At 33.9% G+C, this 23,052-nt stretch overlaps 1 protein-coding gene across 1 annotated transcript in view; it reads left to right on the top strand.

Moving 5' to 3' along the window:
• The window catches only part of LOC142350806 (gamma-aminobutyric acid type B receptor subunit 2-like), a 149,559-nt gene that overhangs the window by 67,253 nt on the left and 59,254 nt on the right, over positions 1 to 23,052 (top strand). Inside the window, exons 2-7 of the mRNA XM_075402762.1 lie at positions 9,039 to 9,230; positions 12,472 to 12,601; positions 13,549 to 13,719; positions 14,609 to 14,778; positions 15,451 to 15,587; positions 17,860 to 17,982. Coding sequence (XP_075258877.1) covers positions 9,041 to 9,230; positions 12,472 to 12,601; positions 13,549 to 13,719; positions 14,609 to 14,778; positions 15,451 to 15,587; positions 17,860 to 17,982 — 921 coding nt within the window. The 5' untranslated portion in view covers positions 9,039 to 9,040. The remainder of the gene's footprint in view (positions 1 to 9,038; positions 9,231 to 12,471; positions 12,602 to 13,548; positions 13,720 to 14,608; positions 14,779 to 15,450; positions 15,588 to 17,859; positions 17,983 to 23,052) is intronic.

Raw genomic sequence — 23,052 nt, forward strand, 5'->3', positions numbered from 1 at the left:
AGCTCAAATATGTATTCAACATCGCTCAGAAATCAAACTTCAAGTTTTCAAGATTCATCTTTAAATTGTTCCCAAGTAAAATTTATCTGAAGATTGACAAAGAACTTCCGGTGAATTAAGTTTATTTAATCTTTATTTAAAACTAAACAGTATGAGTCTTTTGAACCTAATTTTATGACAAAGTTTTGCAATAATCCCTAAGTGAATCCCACCAGCAATCTTAATACATGCATTCTTAATTACCCCTTGAGGACAACCATTTCCTTAAACTTATTTGCTGATTTTGAAATATTTAAGCGAGAAAACGTTAGCAAAGTTCACGGCAAAAAACATTAAAAAATATTTTCTGAAAATGTCATTAGATTTCACGATCTCAACTGAAGTACATTTATTAGATTTTAAGTAACTACCTTCCACACGCTTTGCAATTAAAGTAATTAAAATCCACCGTTGGAGCAATTGAAATTCACGCTTAGTACAATTAAATTCCACGGTCTTGATATTTACAGCTTTTATGTAACCAGATTTCAACAACTTAAGGTAAACAAGTTTCACCCCCTTTTTGTTTTTTCCTCACAAATATCCCACAGCTGTCAGTGTGGATTTTAGTTAAACAACACTTTTAAGAGTACGTAAAAACTACGCTTTGAATTGCCCAGCTAGAAAGGTAACAAGATTTAACGTGAACTATACTTACGAAACCTAGCAAGTAGACTTCACAAATTCGTAAGTAAGGTAATGAAATGATGAAGAATTTTCTAAAAAGCAACACTTATTCAATAGTAAACTACAGGTTACTCTAGTATGCGCTATTTAATTCGCTATTTTATTTAATAGAAGTTCATATGTAGAATGAGAAAATTAGAGCTTTTGTGATGAAAGCTCATTTTTGATCGCATACTCTTCGAGTTCTCAAGGTGGAAAGCTAGTTTATCGATTGTACCAGCTCCTCTATTCCACTTTTTTTGTCATTATACCAAATCATAATTGTCGTTCTGGGAGCAGTCTGAGAGATGACACTCTGACTAATAAATGTTAACAATTATCACTGACTACAAATTTTGTTCTAGAATTTCCCAAATTTTCACAAATTTTTTTAATATTATTTACAATTTTTGGGCCTAATTTATTTAACTTCTCAAATAGCTCTAATCTACAAATTGCGAGAATACGCAATTCAATTTTCCATGATAAATCGTGAAATATATCAGATATCAGTTCAATCGAACTAAATCTATTTTAACGAAAAAATGAAATATTTTTTGCCTCTGTCAGTCAATTTTCTCTAACTGTAATAAATTTTGCAAATTCTTTTTCAGTTCTTACACTAAGAAATTGGTTTGTCTCCTTTTAACTTTCATGTGGTCCTTTTATGCTATTTTATATAAATAATATTAACGAGCAGAGAGCGAAAGTTAGACTAACTTTGACTATAGTTTTCTGTTTGCATTTAGGTGCTGTGTCTATTTTGACTGTTAAAATTTAGTTTATACTTGCTCCTCGTCAACCAGTTTGTTATATTAACTCTTTGGCAATAGCAGTTCATAACTATTTTTCCTTCCCAAAATTTCTGACGTTTGGCGTTGACGGTAATTTTTTTGGCAAAGCGGAGAGTGATTATTTTGAAACAATTTGGAGAAGAACTAACAAAAATCACTAGGCGACTGAAAGGATAAAATTGACCAGATGGTGATTATTCTTGTTTTTGCTTTTCAAAGTAGATTTTTTGCCGATGAAATGTTGGTACATAACACATGTATCTTATTTTTTTAACAGAATAAGAAATTAATACTAAGCAATAAGCGGTTGATAAAATTGAAAGCCCTCATTGATATGCATGTTGAAGCAAAAAAAATGAGGCAGCTTTAAGAAGTATTGTTCAAAATCCAAAATTCATCTCATGTTTGGTCGTCATCATCATAATATATATTATCACAGCCAGTTGTATTCGATTTTTAAGTTCATTGTGTCAATGGAACTGTACGCAAAGTCAATGGAAAAATGATCTGCATTTAGGTGGAATTAATGATTTCTATTACAACTATAAGGAAATATATGAGATGAGTCAAACTACTGATTTTCTCCTCAAAAAAAAAATTACTGATTTTATGTCGCGTGAATTTTCATGGTAAAAAAAAATAGCAATTTAAAATATCAATTCTGCTTGAAGTGATCTGAAACTAATGCTATTAGCTTGAGTGGCCAGTTTTGTACTTGAATTAAGGAATCCTTGTCGATAACAGTTGATAAGAAGCTGAGTGAAAGAGAAACTACTTTTGTCAACATGCACTAAAAATATATTTTATAATTTTCGTTTTTACTCTTTTTCAGCAAGCTCAGCAAGCTGGGGACAGACATACAAAAAAAATTTTTTGTATGTCTGTCCGCAGCTTGCTGAGCTTACTGAAAAAGAATAAAAATCCAAGCGAATCTCAAGTCCAAGCGAAATTCAAAACCTATCTTTTTACCCGACAAATAAGTTGCGATAAATAATCAACAATTTTGCTATTTTCCCCCGAGCAAATGTTTGGAGAAAATATTTGTTAATGGTTTTCGCTCTCTTTGAAAGAAAACATGCGAATTAAAATGACAAATTATCGATGCGTAATGCACAGTTCGATGTATTTCAAGCCGGAGAATTATCAAAAATAGGTATATAATTTTGGCATTCAAACAAAAATACAATTTATCAAATAGTAACTTTACCGACAAACGTGGGCGATTGGAACCAGATGTGCTTTACACATGATGGGTTCTAAACTATTAAAAAGCTATTTTCAAGGAGATATGGTGAAGAAGAGATATTGACAATGAGTTGTAATTGTGTCCAACTGTGGACCAGATAGAAAAATTGTATTGTCCGAATTTCCAGATAAATTTAGAAGACAAAAAAATCTTTGCTTTTCATTCTTTTAAAAAAAACATGAACTAATAACTGCGAATTATACATTTTATCAAAAAATTTGGAAAAATAAAGACTTTCACCTATCTATTTCAGAATAATTCAGCTGACAACACTATTTGAATGATGAAAGAAACCCATAGAATGTCCGCTCAATTTTACGGCGAAATTAATGTATGTTTATAAGAAATGCAAGGTTACCTGTTATTAGCGAAAAGTCCAGAAAAAAGGTGAAAAAATCCGAATTAAAACTAACAAATTTTTGTTTTAATGAAACTATCGCTAAAAGAAAAACAAACAAAAATCAATTCAAATAATCATAAAAGCTCCTCTATGACCCTCAGATACCCAATGAGACTTACCGTTGCTAACATTGAGCAACAAGACATTGAAAAGACAACAAGTGCGTTCCAAACTCTGAATTTTCTTAGATTTTTTAGAAATGATTAGTTCGATCAGAAGAAAAGCTCCCTTTGTAACCACAGATAATTAATGGGACCTTTCATAACTAACATTCAGCAATAGGATATTAAAAGCAACTATGAGATTTATAGGAAGCAAATAACAGCAAGTAAAATTTCTTAAGCTATAAAAGGAATCTTTTTAATCGAGACAATTTAAAATTGATTATTGAGATCATGAAAAAGTTCATGAATGTTACTAGTTTTTAAGATAAATAGGAAAAGAGTTAAGCCTAATGCTCAGAAACTCTATAAAATCTAATTAAAGCAGAGCTTAACGAAAAATACGAAGTTAAAGTCGTAACAACGAGGAAAATCAACTGAAAAAGTTAACAGTTTTAATTAATCCTGAATAAAATCCTCTGCAAATTGTTATTAGTGGGACTAAATATCACCAGTGGGACAACAAACAACCAAAATTACGTGTAAATTTTTTAAAGAAAATACATAGTGATGATAATAAAAAAGATATAGTCGATCAAAAACATTAAACAGATCAAATTGTGTCACAAAACCATGCAAACTATCGTTAATAAAAATAAGATTTGTATATAAGACAAATAAAAAAGACAACCAAGTCGGTCAAAAATCAAAATCTAACTAAAAATCTGCGCAAAAGTGGCATTAAGGTCATGGCATAATGAAAGCAATTTATAGCCCCATCGATTGGGCAAACACATTAAACTGTTCATTTAATCTTAAAGCGCTTTCGGTGAAATGCAGAAAAAAAGCTAACAGAAAAAACAGATGGATCCGAAGTAAAATTAAGGCAAGTGAAAAAAAAGTTGCTCTTAAAAGCCAGAAAACTAATTCAAACAGAATTTCTTTAATTCTAATTGATTTCAGAACAAAAACACTTCGACGACTTAAACACACCGCTATTCGCTTTATTTATTATTTTGGGTTGATTAGAATCACAACTCCTATTTGAGTTCGATCTCTAAATTTTGACTTCAAGTTCTGCATAATAGAACTTTAAAACAGACAGTTTGCAAATAAGCTTCAAATTAATTGTGTTAGCGATCCTTAGAAGGCCATCAATAGTGCCATCAAGAGAAGGTCATCAATAGTTCTGCAGAGCTATTGGTCTCGCGCGATTTAAAATTACTGGCAGAGTAAATAATTCAAATTAAAATTTGATTAATTTTAAAATTTTGAACGTTTTGATAGTGAAAGGGCGAGAATAAGAAAAACGTTTCTCCTCGAGAAATCGAACAATCGAAGATATCTTTTTAGCAACCTATTCAAACATTCAAGGGCTTTTCAATGATAGAGTCGTAACAACGAGGAATATCAACAGAAAAGGTTAGCAGATTTGAATATTTATGATTGAAATCCTCTGCAAATAGTCATTAATGGGACTAAATATCACCATTGGGACAACAAACAACCAAAATTACGTGCATTTTTTAAAAGAAATTACATAGTGATGATAATAATAAAAAAGATAAAATCGATCAAAAACATTAAACAGATCAGACTGTGTCACAAAAACCATGCGAACTATCGTTAATGATAATGAGATTGGTACATAAGACAAACAAAAAAGACAAAAAAAGTCGATCATAAATCAAAATTTATCTAAAAATCTGTGCAGAAGTCGCATCAAGATCATGGAATCCTGAGAGCAATATAAAAGTTACTTTTGAAAGTATTTAGTGCTCTTTGGACGTTTAACAACTTTCTAATTAGTAGGCATAACGTCATCTGAATATTAGTTGTACTACATACACATTTAAATAGTTTTTAAAATTTTTCTTAATGTTCTTCGCAATTTTTCTTCATCTTAACCTTTTAAAACTTGTTCTGAAACAAAATTCACACATAAATTCGTCAAATAAACCTTTGAAACACAGACTGTAAATCTTACTTCATCCATTTTATTTAATCATCAATAATTAGCCCATACACACTCAAAATTCGAGGAGCAGACGCCAAATGACAGCAAGAATAGTTCTCGCTCTTTAATGTGATCAAATCTCGAACCAGTCAAAATTCATTTGAAAATTTGAAAGGAATTCTGAAATACGGGTTCTTTCAACGCTCAGTTTTACGGAACGAATACGCACATGGTGCCCTTTGAATTTGAAAACCTGAGACTCTTTTTTGCGGGTTTGTTAGATCGAGTTTTGATATTAGCTGTTGCTGACGGTACAAATTCCTTTGATGATTCCTATGTTTAGCCCCAGTGTGTTACCCCCTACCGACCCCGTAACCAATACCCTCCCCCTTTCATATCCCCTCCCCTCTCTGCCTTGTACCCTGGCTGGTCGCCATCTTTCCATGAATAACCCTCCCTTCAGCAGCCCTAGCTTACTAGTCTAGACAAATTTTAATTCCCAAAAGATGCTATATAGTCACCCGGAATACTAATACCAACGACACCAGAGATTAAATAAGAGGATTAGATGTAAATATAGCAGGGATAAGTTTCTTCACGTTTTGACTTTTGCTTATTATAAACCCTTGGTTATAATTTTTAATACCAAAATGTTTAACCACGACAGAGCAGACATCTTTTCTCGTTTTGAATAAACAAGATTACTTAACGGAGTCAAAGACCTTTAATCTTCTCTAACGTGAAAAGATAATGAGCTTTTACAATCGTCAAAATATCCAACAAAAAATCGGCCCAGTAGACAAAAAACGAGCCATCATAGAGCAAATAATATATTATCTTTTTCAAACATATTCACTCAAAACATAATTCAGCTTTAAGCTCTGGGGAATTTGAAAAAGCTCAAAATAGGGTCATTTTTCCTTAAAGACTTCAAAAATTTACTGAAATTTCCCCTAAAATTTAGTCACATGGGCTCTAATGGATTTCAAGATAAGTCTTTGCAAATAAGCAAGAAATTCAATTTTGCAGCTCAAAACCTTTTTCAAAGTTAGCCCAGATTTTTATCCTTTTGAAATCCTTGTGAAATCTGTGAAGATATTCGTTGGTTATTACTTTAGTTACAATTACAAGATTGTTACCTTTGAAGACTGAGACATTGAAAATTAATTAAAATTGTTGAAGGATTTAAGAGGCTGTCTGTCGCTATACATAACAAGCTACGATTACTACAGAGACAACAGTTGCTTTAATTTAATCGACATCTGTTTCTTTGTTAACCACTTTGTCAGATTATAAAAGTCAATTACAATTCAACGGTTAGTAGTTTCTTTCAAAATTTTTAACTGAATTTTTGACAGAATTCGGATAACATTCCAATATTGATAAAATTTTGCTACACAAGTTTTACAAATTGAAAATTTCACTCGGCATTTTGAGAATATTTAGGAACTTTTTCAAAAAGTATACATTATTGGTCAGCTGTTGTGTGAAAAAAGAGAAATTTGCAAATCACTAAGGCTAAAATAAAAACTTATGGTCTCATAAAAATTGTGAAAAATTAAGCTGGATGTTTTTGAGATTCGATTATATAAAATTTCAAAAATTTTTTCAATTTTTTTTTAATTGGTTTTATAAATTTTGCGAGTGCTTTAAACTCAGGTGCTAGTAGTAGTCTCACACCATAATGTGGAAAATATAGGATTTTTCGAGCATATTTACTCGACTTTGATACTGTTTTTCACAACCATTGTCTTAAGTTTAGGCTTACAAGTTTGTGTTGAAATTTTTGACAGTGAGCGAATTTGCTTCAAGTTTGTTAATATCCTGCAAAATGCGTATTTTTAGGGCTAGCGTATAACAATATTTTGTACTCTTTTGCACGCTACAAGTAACTCATTTCTATTTGTCACCTTTGTCGTAGGTACCAGTTGCAGCATCTAAAAACAAAGACAAGATTAATTAGATTGAACTGAAAAAAATTGTACCTGGCAATTCATCTCAGATTTATTCTGTTCAATACTAATTGTGAATTAGGAAGACAACTAGCAATTTTGCGATTACCGATATCATTGTTCACAAGAACAATTAAACTCTGAATTGGTTCGCAACCTATTACTGAGAAAATTTGGCAATTAAAGTTTTTTTCTAAATACATGCTCAAAATTTTTCAAATGAGCTACGTTCATCTTTTTATGGTAGTGACGCTGTCTGTGCAACTTTTTGTCACTTTTTTCACATAATTATCATCACTCGTTTCCAGAAAACGCCAAATTTTGTGAGAAAAGACTTTTTGGACATTTGCCTCATAATGACAAAAAGTTAAACAGTTTACCTTGTCCTGGATTAAACGAATAAAGATCGGAGGTGTTGTTGACAATTAACTTGTTTTTATGCTCAAAAATATCCAGACATTGGACAAAAAACCGGTTCTGTGCTTTATCATTGTCCACCAATGTTATTGCCGTCTTTCTAGAAATCTCAAAACGTTGCTGTTACTGACTATTTAATTCTCCGTAATTAATAGAAATGTTTTTGAAACGAGCGGCTAAATATATCCAAATATAATCTAAATCTTAAATAGATCTAAATATAATCTAAGTGTAATCTAAATATGTCTAAAACACAACAATCGAAGATTTAGTTTCACTAAAACACAACAATCGAAGATTTAGTTTCAACAGAATAATTGTTCTATTTTGTATTTTTTTTTGTAAATTTTGGCAAATTTTGGTTTTTGTTAATCAAACAAATTATTTGTTCGTTAGTTGTTCTGGATTAAACTAAATAAGGGTTACAAAAATGTAGCAGTTTTTGAGCGTCACTTTAAATTTCAAAGATCTATAGAGATTTATAGTGAAACTAACAATTCGATTGGTTAGGCTAAAAATGCGGCCTAAATTGTAGGATTGTTGCAGAATTTCCTGTCCTATTTCTTTACAACAAAAACAAAGTTACCCAAATTTGCCCACTTGAACGACGAATATTTAAAAACCATAATAACCAACAGGGCTTTGTTTTTTGTGGCTTTTCATCAACAATTTTTCTACAAAACAAACGACATCAAAGTTAATATGTCGCCCTGTCATATCTTTAAACAACTGGTCTATTGATTGATTCTCGGATACTTTGATAAAATTAAGCTAAAACACCGATTGTAACGCAGTTCTCATGATCGCTGCTAAATAGAACAACGTGCAGTCACTTTTGAAATTGAAATGAAATTCTAATGCTATTTATTGTTATTTATAAAGCACAGAACATTTGGAAAACCAATTACTTGCAAAAAAGCGAACATCGATTTTTTTGAAATAGTAATATCAAATTTCTGTGTTCTCTGGCTTTATCAAAGAAACTATCATTGAAGAAGCGCTAACTGACAATCGAATGAAGGGTTGGAATTATTGACTATAATAAAAACAAAAATGATCAAAAGAATGGACTAAATATCTAAAAATTTTGAAATAATGCGTTTCAACTGCTAAACAATTGTCTAAAATTTTAGCAAAAAGGTTGAATAATAATAATACTCTTTTATCCATCTCGACTTTGATTTGGAACTAAAGACTTTTTTGTCGCCTTTAATATACCAAAGGATGCAAAAATTGTAGAATTTCTCCTTTCGCAAGAAAAATGAAAGCACTTAAGCTGTGCTCACATTTAAACTGTGAAAAACAACGCGGTTGCTTTTTCGACACTTAAAATCTTGGAAAAATTTTCTGCTCCTGCTCTATTTATGGTTCTTAATTTCTAATCAGACCATATCCAAATGAGATAATCGGTGAATTCTTATGAACGCACCCGCGATTTACTCTATGATTTTCTCTTTTTTTTTCAGAAATGATCATAGTAACTATTTTATCATCTTTGGTGACAATCTCATTGAGTCAAGGAACGTCCGATGTTGGATCCGACAGTCGAGGAGCTTCATCGATATCGTCAGCTTCCTCATCCATCGATATCAGTCTGGTTGTGATGTATGCTGGCTTGAAAAGTCCATGGAGAGATGGAATTGGCAATCTTATTGCAGGTTACTATCAGAAATTGTTTCCATAATCAACAGAAAACCATTCGTCTATCAATTTGATTTTTGATCACTTTTTTAAGAACCACTAAACTAAGTTTACAATGAATTATGTTCTCTAAGCCTAACTTGTGAGCAGTAAGCATGATTTGCTCTAATGGCGTCAGAATGCGCAATATTTTGAGTTTTAAAATAGACTTCATTCTCGTTTTTCTCCGCTTAAAGAAACTATAGTTAAATCGATCTGTTCATTGACTGTTCGCCAAATTGTTAACGCTGCACACTGGTGATGGACGAATATGGTTGAGAACGAATAAGTAAAAACAACTCAACCTCAAATCATAATCCAGAATGTTGTTTTTATTGATGAAACTGGATTGGTCAAGTTCAGCGACGGAATTTTTCGACTTTATAGGAGAATTGAAAGATTTTTTTGAAAAAACACGAATCATTTGAGCTCAGACAAAAGATCACTTATGTTTTGGGGTGCAATACGATCAAATGGATTGAAACTGTTTGTTACATGCCGAAATCAGTCAAATACCTCTGAATTTTTTATAGAACTTTAGAGAAACTGTGAAAACAACAGCAGTCACATGACCTTGTTTTCGAACAATAACGCTTTCCTGCATTAATCAACGATTTTAAGTAGTCTCTTCCAAGAAGAAGAATTGGAATTACTGGAATTAGCAGTATATATTTTTATCCGAATCCGACTGAATTTTTTTGAAGCAGTGGTTACAAAAATGGAAATTTTTGGTAAGAAATTCCAAGAGGGAAGTTTGAAGAAAAATTGATTGAAGTTTTCACAGCAAAATAAAATCATATTTCGCTATAAGGATGAATGAAAACTACAAATGATGGGGCTTAGGATATTAGGCGACAACTCGAATAGCCAACACGTTTTTTGTAGCTGTTGGGCAAAAATTTTGAACTAAAACTTTGTGGAAATTAGACGAATACCAATTAAAACACTTATCAGCTGTAATTCAGAATCCACTTGAAGCTGTAAAAAACTTAGGTCTCCCTAACGAATGTCTCTACATGATAGCAGATTACAAAGATGGTCACATTTTTTATTTTTTTTTGTTTTGTAGCACTTCATTGTATGCCCGTCCAGCAGTTTTGGTTTTTTTTTCTCGAATTTTCAATAGCATCACATAACACTAAACTATTTAAAATAACGATATGAATATTTGTATCAAGTTTTTGGCTCTTATCTTCGTATTGTTTTGCCAAATACTTTTGCCGGAATGTTACCGAGAGGCAACTTGCTAGAATGATACACTTTAGATAAGCTTTATTTACTCATTTTCATATAAGGACAATTGTTAGGAACACTCGAGTACTTATTAGAGTCAAGTGGATTCTGAAGTACCATCCTTAAGTGTTTTAATTGGTATTCGCCGAATGACCGCATAACTTTAGTTCAAAACTTTTGCCTAATGAATACAAAAAATGTGTTAGCCTAATCGGGTTTTTGCCTTATATCCCATATAAGACTACTGCTTGTTGATATATGAAATAAATAAAGGGCAGAAGTGGGGCTTTTGGCCCGAGTGACGGTATTAAATTTTGGGTGCCAAAAACCAGTAGTTTTAAATGTTTTTATTTCACAACTGTAGGGATTAACCAATTCTGTTGATGGAACTGGTTATATACGTTCAAACTTTTTGGAATGTCTGACATACAAGTACAAAAGTTTCTGTATGTTGGGATCGAAAAGCGGAAAAAGCGTCGGTGTATTTGATTTAATTGAATGAGCTTGCTTGTAGGAAACCGAATGTTTCTTTAGCACAAAAATTTGAGATTTTTGTTCAAATTATTGCCGACTGCTATTTCAATTTGTTTGAGCTCTTTCTCTCTCTACCGCTCTCTTTATCCCAACTTCACGTGTAATTCTTTTAGAATGTTTATTAATAGCCGCCCTCGTCTTCTCAGCCGGCTATTATAGCGCTCCTATTTTTTTTTTACAATTCAAAGATGTCAATTTTTTTTAAGATCTGTTCACACATTTTCATGATTTTTGAAGTCAAATTGGAGTAGTGATTTTGGTCACGCCGAAACAGGAAATGGAGCGAAAAAGAAAGTAGTTTTGCGGCGTGAATTTTTTTCGCTCTAATTTTAAAGTAAATTGAGAAAACGGTGTTTGAACAAAAATTCGGTTTCTCGGTAGTGGTTTTTTGTTCACATGCGGCAATTTCACTCTGATTTTTACTGTTTTTTCGATTTTTGGGATCGGATTTTTTTCTAAATGGTTTTCCCAATCCATTCAAAGCCATTCTAGGCCTAGTTTTTTGTTTGAATTAAATTTTCATTTTTCGCTGGTGGTTTTTTTGTTCACATGCGGCATTTTGACATTGATTTTCTGTTTTTTTTTCTTATTTTTTTTCTAATTTTTTTTAAATGGTTTTCTCAATTCACTCATAGTCCATTCTAGGTTTAGTTTTTCTGTTAAGTCAATGAAAATTCTTTGAATTGTACGTCAGGACTTGTCCTGCTATGTTTTTTTACTTCGTCGAATAAAAAAATGTTTCGCTTTACCTCATTTTGCCGCTTTTTCAGCATTTTGCGTGATATCTTTTTGGCTTCTCTAGGCTAGTTTCTCTCTTCTCTCATTCTGCTAAAAGTGATTTTGAACATCAGTTGCTCAGCAAAGCAATTCAAAATGAACAGAGTCAGTATAAAAAATTGAAGTCAGAAGTAGAAACGGGATAAACCCATAAAGCCCAATTTTAGATGCTCGCTATTTGAACGTCGTTCCTATAAGTCTTAGTTACCATCTCTAACGCTTATTGGTATTGATAGTAGCCCCTGTAGCCTCTCTCTAAGAAACAGAAGTACGTTATGTTCAACTACGAAATGCCATCAAAATAAATCGGACTTAAAAAATGTTTTTGTACAAAAATCTTTTTTTTTTCAATATCTTCTATTCTTTCAATCTCAATCATGCTTATTGGAATCAACGGCGGCTATTTTCCGGCAATCTGCCGGGTATGTTAAAAAGATTGTGAAAATTACGGAATTTATTTTCTTAGATCGTTGACAAATTGAGAATAAGAATTTGAAAGTTTTGTTAAGCTCAACAACAGAATATATTGATGGAACAAAACGGAATGGCGTTCGTAATAACTGTAACCGTCATACCGACCATATGCTATGTTGAATGGCACTTTCTTGAGTAAGGTATCTTTGAAACCTCCGAACTTTACCAACTTTATCAACAAAAATTGTTGTGGTTTTTCAGCGCAATTGGCGGCTGATGACGTTACGAGGAGGCACGTGAGCAGACATAATGGCAGAACACGACAGAGGTCAAAAGGGGGACTGAATGTAACTATCATACCATTCGACGGAAACTGCTCCTCATATCTAGAGTAAGTTATAATAATATATAATTTTTACATTATAAGCCAATACCTTTAATTAGCCCTACCTTTAATTTACATTATAAGCCCTACCTTTAATTAATATTGCGCTTATTTGTGAAATGTGGCAACATAAACGATGTATAATTACCAATTAGTCCAAATCGCTCATTTGTCGCCATGTCCCATACTAAAGTGTCCTTTTTACATGTATTAAGATAGGTCTTGAAGAATTAGAGAGGCAATGAACCAAATGAACCACTATCGTTGCTAGGGACGCTGGCTCTTGATGTAAGTGGTAGAGCTTGTATCGATATGACAAAAGAAAACGAACAAGTTCCGAGCTCGTCGAAAAAAAGTGTTACAGTAGTGATATGTTCGCAGTAACGATATTAAGTTCACAATTATAATATGACATTTTTTTGCAAGCTGACAATTTATAGACTGTTTATAGTGTTTCTTATTTCTTAGATATGATGTCAATAATAGATGGTTTAATCCACGACAAGGCATTTTAGTTTAGTCAACGCGATCAATTTTATTTCTATCTCTGACGATGTCTCAACTCTATGAAAATAAGACCCAAAAAAGTGGAGGGAATTGTGAGGCCGATGGTACATATGTGCAGTTACCGCTTGTATATGGTACATACATCGTTTGGCCAAACCCATTTTTTTCAAGGTTAGAACGGGTCTTTTTATAACTTATTTTTGTAAACAAAGGTCATTTTAATGATTCTACAGTAGAGGTGGCACACTAATAAGCTTCTGTGGCCATTATCAAGCTGATCTGATTCACCCATAGATATATTAAAGACATCATTTAATTTAAAACTCACATGTTTTGCTAGTTTAGTTAATCGAAGTCTAGACTTTAAAAAACCAATTACAAACTTATTTTCTTATCAACTCTAGAAAAGAGCATGACGAGAAATCTCAACTTAAACTGCGTTTCAGGCCTGACAAATTTGCCCAGCTGAGCGCCCTGCTTCGCCGACCAGATGTGAAAGGAGTGATTGGACCAGAATGTTCACACCACTCCAACGGGGTAGTGTCCTTCTTCGCTCATCCCTTTTTCAGAGACACAGGCTACCAGAAACCATTCCTCACTCCATCTGCTACATCCAGGTACTCCAGTCCAGGAGCTTGTCTTTAAATAATTGATTAAATAAGTGAACGGATGGAAAAATGGTATCGAGGATAAGGTTTTTCAGACTTTAGGGTCTAATCAGACTACCTTGGGTCTCACACCGGGAGTATATCGTGACTAAAAATTACGTGGTCAAGAAAAAATTAATCTGGTACAAATATCTGGACATTGGTTACGCCATGGTTTGATCAGGGACCAAGGTCGCAAAAGATGCTTATAACTCTCAAAATGGAGGCTTTATATTGAAGTTTAGAAAAATGCGAGTCCAAAATTATTAAAAATTATCACCAATTGAATTCCCAGAATTTTTGCGGTGAGCATTAGCTGAACCAATGTCTGAACAAATATAGCGTTCAAGTATGTCCCATTGAAATTTTGAATCTCAATTTTTTTATCTGTTTCATCCGTTTTCAGCGCAAGCGTATATTTTCGGCGCAGTTTTGGTTCGTGATAAACTATTGCAAAATTGAGAGCAAATCAGCGCTTTTCAGCCCATTTATGCGCAAGGTTTTTTTCAATATCCAAGCAAACAGAAGATGAGGATTAAAAAAATACAATTTGGCTTTGACATCAACATCTTCATTTAGAGTTTTGTAGTGAAAAACAGAAGAAGATCAAAATTAAACCCAGCCCCATTTAATTTTATTAAAAATGCAAGCTTAGCATTTGATTTCAAATCAAGGTAGTAATTTATCAGGCTCTTATGCAAATTTAATCATACAGCTGCAAGAATTAAGCGAATTTGACCAGGAAAAAAATTGACAAGAAAAAGATATAATCAAACCCTTATCGTCAAAAAAGGTAATAAATGAAAGGAAAGGACAGAATGTGATCAAACGTTTTGACCCGGAAAATTACAACTTTCAGGGACCCTTTCTACCTTGGCCCAAAAGGGGAGACCCAACTGTTTGCCCAACTGGTCCCGGGTATCCAACAGACGCAGCAATTGAGTGTCAGCATTGCACACAGGTTCAACTGGACCAAGTTTGGAGTGCTTCACTCCATGGAAACTCTTCCCTGGGTCAACTCATTGGAAAGTTAGTTCTAAAGGAATCATCCCCCCCCCCCCCCCCTACTTAAACCACATTTGCTCAATTTAATCAAGCTTTTGTACTTTTAATGTAAATGCTTTAACCCTAATGATGCAAGCAATTTCTTCCAAATTTGGAATAATTTTTCGTGTAAACCCAACTCTGTTTCACATGTTATCAGACAGTTCTTGATCATTATTTAGTTATCAATTGCAGTATAAATGATCTTTATGGCAAAGGAATCTCTTCCCGTGTTGAGGTTTGGCGGTGAATTTTCGTAAGAAATGCGGTGAAAAGCGGTGAAAAAAAAATTTTCATCACGTATTTCTTACATCTTTTCGCGGTAAAAGCGGTGAATTGCGTTGAATTATTTTTTTTCACCGCGTTCTCGGTATTTTTATAAACAAACACAGTTGCATACACGAGTTCGAACCTCTTACCACCTGCATGACAACAATTCCTTATTCCACTGCGCCAACGGTTACTTACTGCAATCGTATTTCTTGTGAATTTAAATAAACGTCGGAAATAGAATGCGGTGAATTAATTTAAGAAACGCGGTTACTTTTGTGAAGAATTTTTGTAAGAGATGCGTTAAAATGCGCTGAAATACTTTTTTTTCATCACCGCAATCGCCGCATTTCTTATAAAAATTCACCGCATTCACCGTGTTTGCAGAAGTGATGGCTGGGGGACTGAAGGCGACTGTGATCCAACAGGCAAACATGACACAGATAGAGATGAGGAGACAACTGCAAGTGTTCCTAGATCATGATCTACATGTCTTCTTCATCCTCATCACATCAGGATGGGAGGTTAAAAAATACTTTTGTTTTCTTGATAACCGCACTTTGGTCGCTGGATATTTCTGAGCATAGACAAAATTGCAAACTATGCATCGTAAAGTTGGACCTAATCAGAACATAGCTCCGTACAAAAAACTGTTTTTAATTGCTCTCAAACTAAGTTGGTAGCAATTGTATTAGTCCTGTCGGTCTTTTTTCTGCAATTTTCCGCTTCACCGATTTTTTGTCTGACCCACTTAACCTTCCGTCATCAAAAACGGGATAAACTGATAGTGCCCAGCGGGCATTAAGTGCTCTTAGAGCCTTTGAGCTCACTAGTCTCTAAGTGCAGTTCACAGAAACTGTTTTTGAGACTTATATTTTTGGTGTGAAGGGTGGTTCTTAGAAGTTGACCCCCCCCCCCCCCCCACACACACACACACACACAAACACAACACCCCCCCTCAGCCTCCCTCGGTGCACCCCCACTCCACTGCGCTCACCTCACGCTTCTTCAATTAAGCTAAAGCTAGCCTGACAAAACCCTGGCTAGCTACAGACGAAGCCAACCGCTCACCGATCGTTTGAGAGCATTTCGCTCGACGCTAGTCGGTTATGTTTACTATTTTTAGCGCTGTGATCCAATGTGGGATATGTCCCGGAACCCATCTATCACGCCACAAAACTTGAATTCTTTACGGGTAAAGTTACTCGATTCTATGGCTTTTTTCCATGATATCTATTAACAGCGCGCCAATTAGACGTAAATAAAGAAAAGTCTGATTTATAAACAATTGCGTAAAGGGATTTTGCATTACTACTTGCAAATTAGCTATTTTCATTCAGATGCAATAAAAATCCGAGCGTTAGCCCCTATCAGTCGCTCTTGCAAAATTTTGTTTCTAAAATGAGTCTATGGTAATTAATTAATAAATAAAGTTGAGTAATCCGTTATAGGCTAACCCAAGTAGTTTTCCCGGTTTTTTGGCCGAAATTTTTTTTGAGATATTCCTAATGATTATACAATACAACTGAGGGGGGCTTTCAAATACAGCAATGATACGATTTTTGATGTAAGGAACATTAATTGTTGGATAATTAAAGAGAAAGTCGGGCATTTTCCTTGTAAGAAACTGGACTTAATATTGCTTACAGTTCAGACTCTTTCATCAATTGATTACACAATGCTAATTACTATTTTTTACAGACGATTCGCAGTCTTTTCGTCCTAATCCTGTTGATCATTTGTTTGTTTTAACGGTGATATTTCAATTGGAAATTGGCTAGGAAAATTAGCCAACAGCGCGAAAAAAAAAGAGAAATATAGCGCATATTTTTTTTTCTAATTGGCCAAAAAATTACATTCACGATAAATCACTAGTTCGATGGAGCATTATTTTTGGTGTGCAATTGAGTGGTGCTTCACTTGGCTTTTCCCTTACCGCAACCCCATGCCCATGTCGGGGGGGGGGGAAGGTGTGCAACCAAAGGGATAGACCTTCGTTACTCTAACTGATAAAACTCTGCCGTATATTTGCCCGCTTTTTTATATGCCTTTTAAGTTGGCCAATCAAATCTTCAAAATTAATCTAACCGGCTCATTTTCAGCTAAAGTTCTCATTTTTTGTTTGCCACCTAAACACCTTGTCGACCAATGCGGTTTCCACCATTTTTTTCAATCGCATAATAAAAACTTTGAAATTTCGTTCTGCGTGTATGAAACAATTGATGGCGCAAATCTTAATGGAAGAAGGGATTTATAATAGATCTCTGGCAGAGAATCGAAACTTGATGCTCCTTGATAAGAAAAATACTAAAACTTGGTAAATCATGCCAAGATCTTGATATGGTACTTACTATGAAATTATTAAGATTTGTATGAAATTGCAAGATCTTTGCATAGGTATCAAGAAATAAGTTCCTGGCAAGATAACCAAGAAAAATTAACAATGGCGTGGCGAGACATGCTAAATTAAAAAAAAATTATAAAGCACCTTTAAACAACATTCAGCACGATTTCATTTGGTTATAATCATATGAATTCGTGGTAAACCTTGTTTAAAGGTGCTTTATAATTTTTATTACTTAGTAACTTGCCACGTCATTGGTAATCTTTCTGGGTTAGCGTGCCAAGATCTTTTTCTTGATTTTGATGAAAGTCTGGACATGGGTACTTTCCGATTGGGACGGTCTGGACATAGGCACTTTCGGTCTGGGACGGTCTGGGCATACCGACTTTCAGTCTGGCACATCAACCTGGGTAAGCACGAATTATCAAGAATTGCTGGGATGACCATTTCAGGTATTGTGTCAGGCAGCGTCTATGGGTCTGATGGGTGGTGAGAATGTGTGGTTTGTGGATGCATGGCTCTGGGACATCATCAAAACAGAAATCAGTTACAAATGCACGCCAGCCCAGGTTGAGGTAAGAAATTGACATTGAGGAATTGAAAAACCATGGATGAATATCACAATTTTCACAGCTGTAGTAACTTAAGTAAAAAAAACATAGCAGGACAAGTCCTGACGTACAAATCAAAAAATTTTCATTGACTACACAGAAAACTAGACCTAGAACGGACTATGAGTGAATTGGGAAAACAATTTCTTTTGGGAAATCATCTAATTAAAAAAATTAAATAAAAACAGAAAATCAATGTCAAAATGCCACACGTGAACAAAAAAAACCACCAGTGAGAAAGGAAATTTTCGTTCAAACAAAAAACCAGGCGTAGAAAAAACGAGGCGCAGAAAAAAATCGAAAAAACCGTAAAAATCGAAGTAAAATTGCCGCATGTGAAGAAAAAACCACTAGCGAGAAAGCAAGTTTTTGTACAAACACCGTTTCCTCATTCTACTATAAAATTAGAGCGAATAAATTTCACGCCTCAAAACCACTCGCTTTTTCGCTCCGTTTCCTGTTTCGCCGTGACCAAAATCACAACTCCAATTTGACTTCAAAAATCAAGAAAATATGTGAACAGATCTTAAAAAAATAGCGCCCAATACAATTCAAATTCTTTGAGTTGTTAAAACATAGGCAATAAGAATTTGAGAAGAACGTTGCAGTATGTTCTGAAATATAGTAAGATGGGGCCTTGAATTTATAAGGCTCAAAATTGGCTCGTAAAATTTTTTTCAATAATGGAATGAGCAACTTTCGTTCAGGCATATTTGGTGGAATTTCAAAAAAACTTCCTAGCGAACAGATTTAACATGCTTCCCAGACATTAATAATCTTTCGGTATGTTTAATTCACTTGATTTACCTGTTTTGAAAATTGTTTCCCAAAATATTAAATGTTTTTCAGCTCTTTTAGAGATGAAAATGAAACTTTTGTAGAATTTGTTCTACACTCAATTTTTTTAATGGCGATATCGTTCATAACGTTATCATTTTCTATTTTTGCTAACTTTTCAGTTTGGTTGTCTAAAAAAATTGATGTGACTAATTTTTAATCAGACTACATTTTTCAGCAAAATTTGTGTTTAGATTACCGCCTCCCCCCGATTTTTGAGAAATGACCAATGAAACATACGTTTCAATCATGTTTTGTGAATTTTTTCAGTCTTGGTGTTATTTTGAACGAAATTGATAGTTCCTAAATGAAAAATCCAGAAAAAAATTCGATACAAGTACTACTGCAGTTGTTAAAATGGTAACAAGATATTGTTTGTTTTTCTATAACGTTCTCTGGGATATGACTGGTACAACTTTTTGTCTCAATATAGGAAATTTCAGCAGGCTATTCATGATCTTCTCTGTTTATGACCCCATACATCCATTTGCACCGCCACTTTTACATGTTATAGCATATTGTTTGTATTCCGTACATTTACATATACAATTATGCACAAACGGCTCTTACATTTCAATGTTGCCGAGATGTTTTAAAATTAACACATTCTAATTAATTCAACTTTGCTTTTATATAGGCAGACAAAAAACAATGACTATTAGTACTATTTTCGCGCTTATCTTTCATATGATTGGTTTTTTGGTACTAGTTTCTTTGACAACCGGAAACAAAAATCCATCCAACCGTCTAAAAATACCAACTATTTGAGGATTTAAAATTGTATATTTGGGGGTTCAACAGACTGGTTTTATTGGACTTGGGCGGAGGGCAAAAACATAAAAGATCGGCTATTCCATTCAATTCTTTCGTACATTTTTTTACCACAAATAATCACCATTAAACTGTTTTTTAAAGACTCTAGCCAAATTTTGTATGAATTATTTTAGTCCTGTTAAATTTCCTGCAATTTCGCGAACTACCAAATTTTAGTCTGCTTGTTATTGTCCGGCAATTCAATTTTTTCCCCTATAAAAACCACAAAAACATATAATGCCCCGAAGTAAATGCGTTTCGGAGCGGTTATTTTGGAGCTTAATTTTTTTTTCAATTGTACAAATCACCAGAGCGGCTGAGAATATAAAAATTTTTGTCTCAGTTAAACGTATGCTAACTTCCCAAAGTTCCATGTAGCCACCCCGCCAAGGACGCCAAACGCTCGAAGCCACTGTTTTGAGAGCATTTCGTCCGACGTTAGTCAGCTATGTTTTATGTGGATCCGAACAACTGCTTAATGCTAATGTTGTGTAACTAGTGGTCATCGATCCGATAAATTGATAGTGAATTAATGTTCGCGTTAATGCTACAAGCTAATTAGGAGAATTAATAATTATCAGTTATAAGTTATTTTTTTCGATTAATCAGTAATTTTGCTGGTGTTGAAACAACCTGAGTTTGGTGTAATGAAATGAAGCTATCAGTTTCTGCCTGTGGAGATTGTATTGCTTCAATTATCAAAAAAAAACACAGAATAAAGTTCATTCGGGTGAATTGGTTTGACACATCTTGGCACATCAATGTTTTCAATTGCTAAAATTCATCAATAATTTTCATAGCCTAATGTTTTCCATGATGATTAAACCGCTATTAATGTCACTTTCGGATCAGTTCCTCAAAGTGTGATAGGAAAGCGATAAGCAAGTACTCCACTTTGTGTAGGAACGTCATTTGGCAGTGAGTCTTTTATAAAAAGAGATTTTTCAGTAAAAGTTGCTTTTTTAATATCCTGACTTTTAATCGGCTTTTTTCACTTAGTCTCTACGCTTTAAAAGTTGTTTGCTAAGCATTAGCCCTCAATTTTAAAGCGCCTAAATGCCCATTCTTAAAGTTTAACTTGCCTAGCACTACCAAACTTAGCACTTTACTTTTAATCAACCCATTAAACGGAAAAAAAACTTGGCCAAATTAAGTCTTATTAGAGAACTTATCGAGAAGTCAGAGCCTCTTTGAGGCTGAGTTTTAAAATGAGCCAAATTGAAAGGCTTTTGTCTGAAGCCAGAATGACAGCCGACGAAACAACACAAGATGAAAGCGATATTATTGAAGTGCTAGGTAAAAGAAAAAGGTTCAGAAAACAAGCACAAATTCCAATCACCAACGTAAGACCTATTGTTCTTTCTATTGATCCAAGGCCATCACAAATACAGATTGCAAGAGCAATCAGATCGAACTCTTCAAATTTAAAAAAATTGATGTGACTAATTTTTGGTCAGACTACATTTTTCAGCAAAATTTGTGTTTAGATTACCCCCTCCCCCCGATTTTTGAGAAATGACCAATGAAACATACGTTTCAATCATGTTTTGTGAATTTTTTCAGTCTTGGTGTTATTTTGAACGAAAATGATAGTTCCTAAATGAAAAATCCAGAAAAAAATTGGATACAAGTACTACTGCAGTTGTTAAAACGGTAACAAGATTTTGTTTGTTTTTCTATATCGTTCTCTGGGATATGACTGGTACCACTTTTTGTCTCAATTTAGGAAATTTCAGCTGGCTATCCTTGATCTTCTCTGTTTATGACCCCATACATCCATTTGCACCGCCACTTTTACATGTTATAGCATATTGTTTGTATTCCGTACATTTACATATACAATTATGCACAAACGGCTCTTACATTTCAATGTTGCCGAGATGTTTTAAAATTAACACATTCTAATTAATTCAACTTTGCTTATAATATAGGCAGACAAGAAAACAATGACTATTAGTACTATTTTCGCGCTTATCTTTCATATGATTGGTTTTTTGGTACTAGTTCCTTTGACAACCGGAAACAAAAATCCATCCAGCCGTCTAAAAATACCGACTATTTGAGGATTTAAAATTGTATATTTGGGGGTTCAACAGACTGGTTTTATTGGACTTGGGCGGAGGGCAAAAACATAAAAGATCGGCTATTCCATTCAATTCTTTCGTACATTTTTTTACCACAAATAATCACCATTAAACTGTTTTTTAAAGATTCTAGCCAAATTTTGTATGAATTATTTTAGTCCTGTTAAATTTCCTGCAATTTCGCGAACTACCAAATTTTAGTCTGCTTGTTATTGTCCGGCAATTCAATTTTTTCCCCTATAAAAACCACAAAAACATATAATGCCCCGAAGTAAATGCGTTTCGGAGCGGTTATTTTGGAGCTTAATTTTTTTTTCAATTGTACAAATCACCAGAGCGGCTGAGAATATAAAAATTTTTGTCTCAGTTAAACGTATGCTAACTTCCCAAAGTTCCATGTAGCCACCCCGCCAAGGACGCCAAACGCTCGAAGCCACTGTTTTGAGAGCATTTCGTCCGACGTTAGTCAGCTATGTTTTATGTGGATCCGAACAACTGCTTAATGCTAATGTTGTGTAACTAGTGGTCATCGATCCGATAAATTGACAGTGAATTAATGTTCACGTTAATGCTACAAGCTAATTAGGAGAATTAATAATTATCAATTATAAGTTATTTTTTTCGATTAATCAGTAATTTTGCTGGTGTTGAAACAACCTGAGTTTGGTGTAATGAAATGAAGCTATCAGTTTCTGCCTGTGGAGATTGTATTGCTTCAATTATCAAAAAAAAAACACAGAATAAAGTTCATTCGGGTGAATTGGTTTGACACATCTTGGCACATCAATGTTTTCAATTGCTAAAATTCATCAATAATTTTCATAGCCTAATGTTTTCCATGATGATTAAACCGCTATTAATGTCACTTTCGGATCAGTTCCTCAAAGTGTGATAGGAAAGCGATAAGCAAGTACTCCACTTTGTGTAGGAACGTCATTTGGCAGTGAGTCTTATATAAAAAGAGATTTTTCAGTAAAAGTTGCTTTTTTAATATCCTGACTTTTAATCGGCTTTTTTCACTTAGTCTCTACGCTTTAAAAGTTGTTTGCTAAGCATTAGCCCTCAATTTTAAAGCGCCTAATTGCCCATTCCTAAAGTTTAACTTGCCTAGCACTACCAAACTTAGCACTTTACTTTTAATCAACCCATTAAACGGAAAAAAACTTGGCCAAATATAGTCTTATTAGAGAACTTTTCGAGAAGTCAGAGCCTCTCTGAGGCTGAGTTTTAAAATGAGCCAAATTGAAAGGCTTTTATCTGAAGCCAGAATGACAGCCGACGAAACAACACAAGATGAAAG

Source organism: Convolutriloba macropyga, chromosome 12, assembly GCF_964194025.1.
Source record: "Convolutriloba macropyga chromosome 12, txConMacr16.3, whole genome shotgun sequence".
NCBI lineage: Eukaryota > Metazoa > Xenacoelomorpha > Acoela > Convolutidae > Convolutriloba > Convolutriloba macropyga.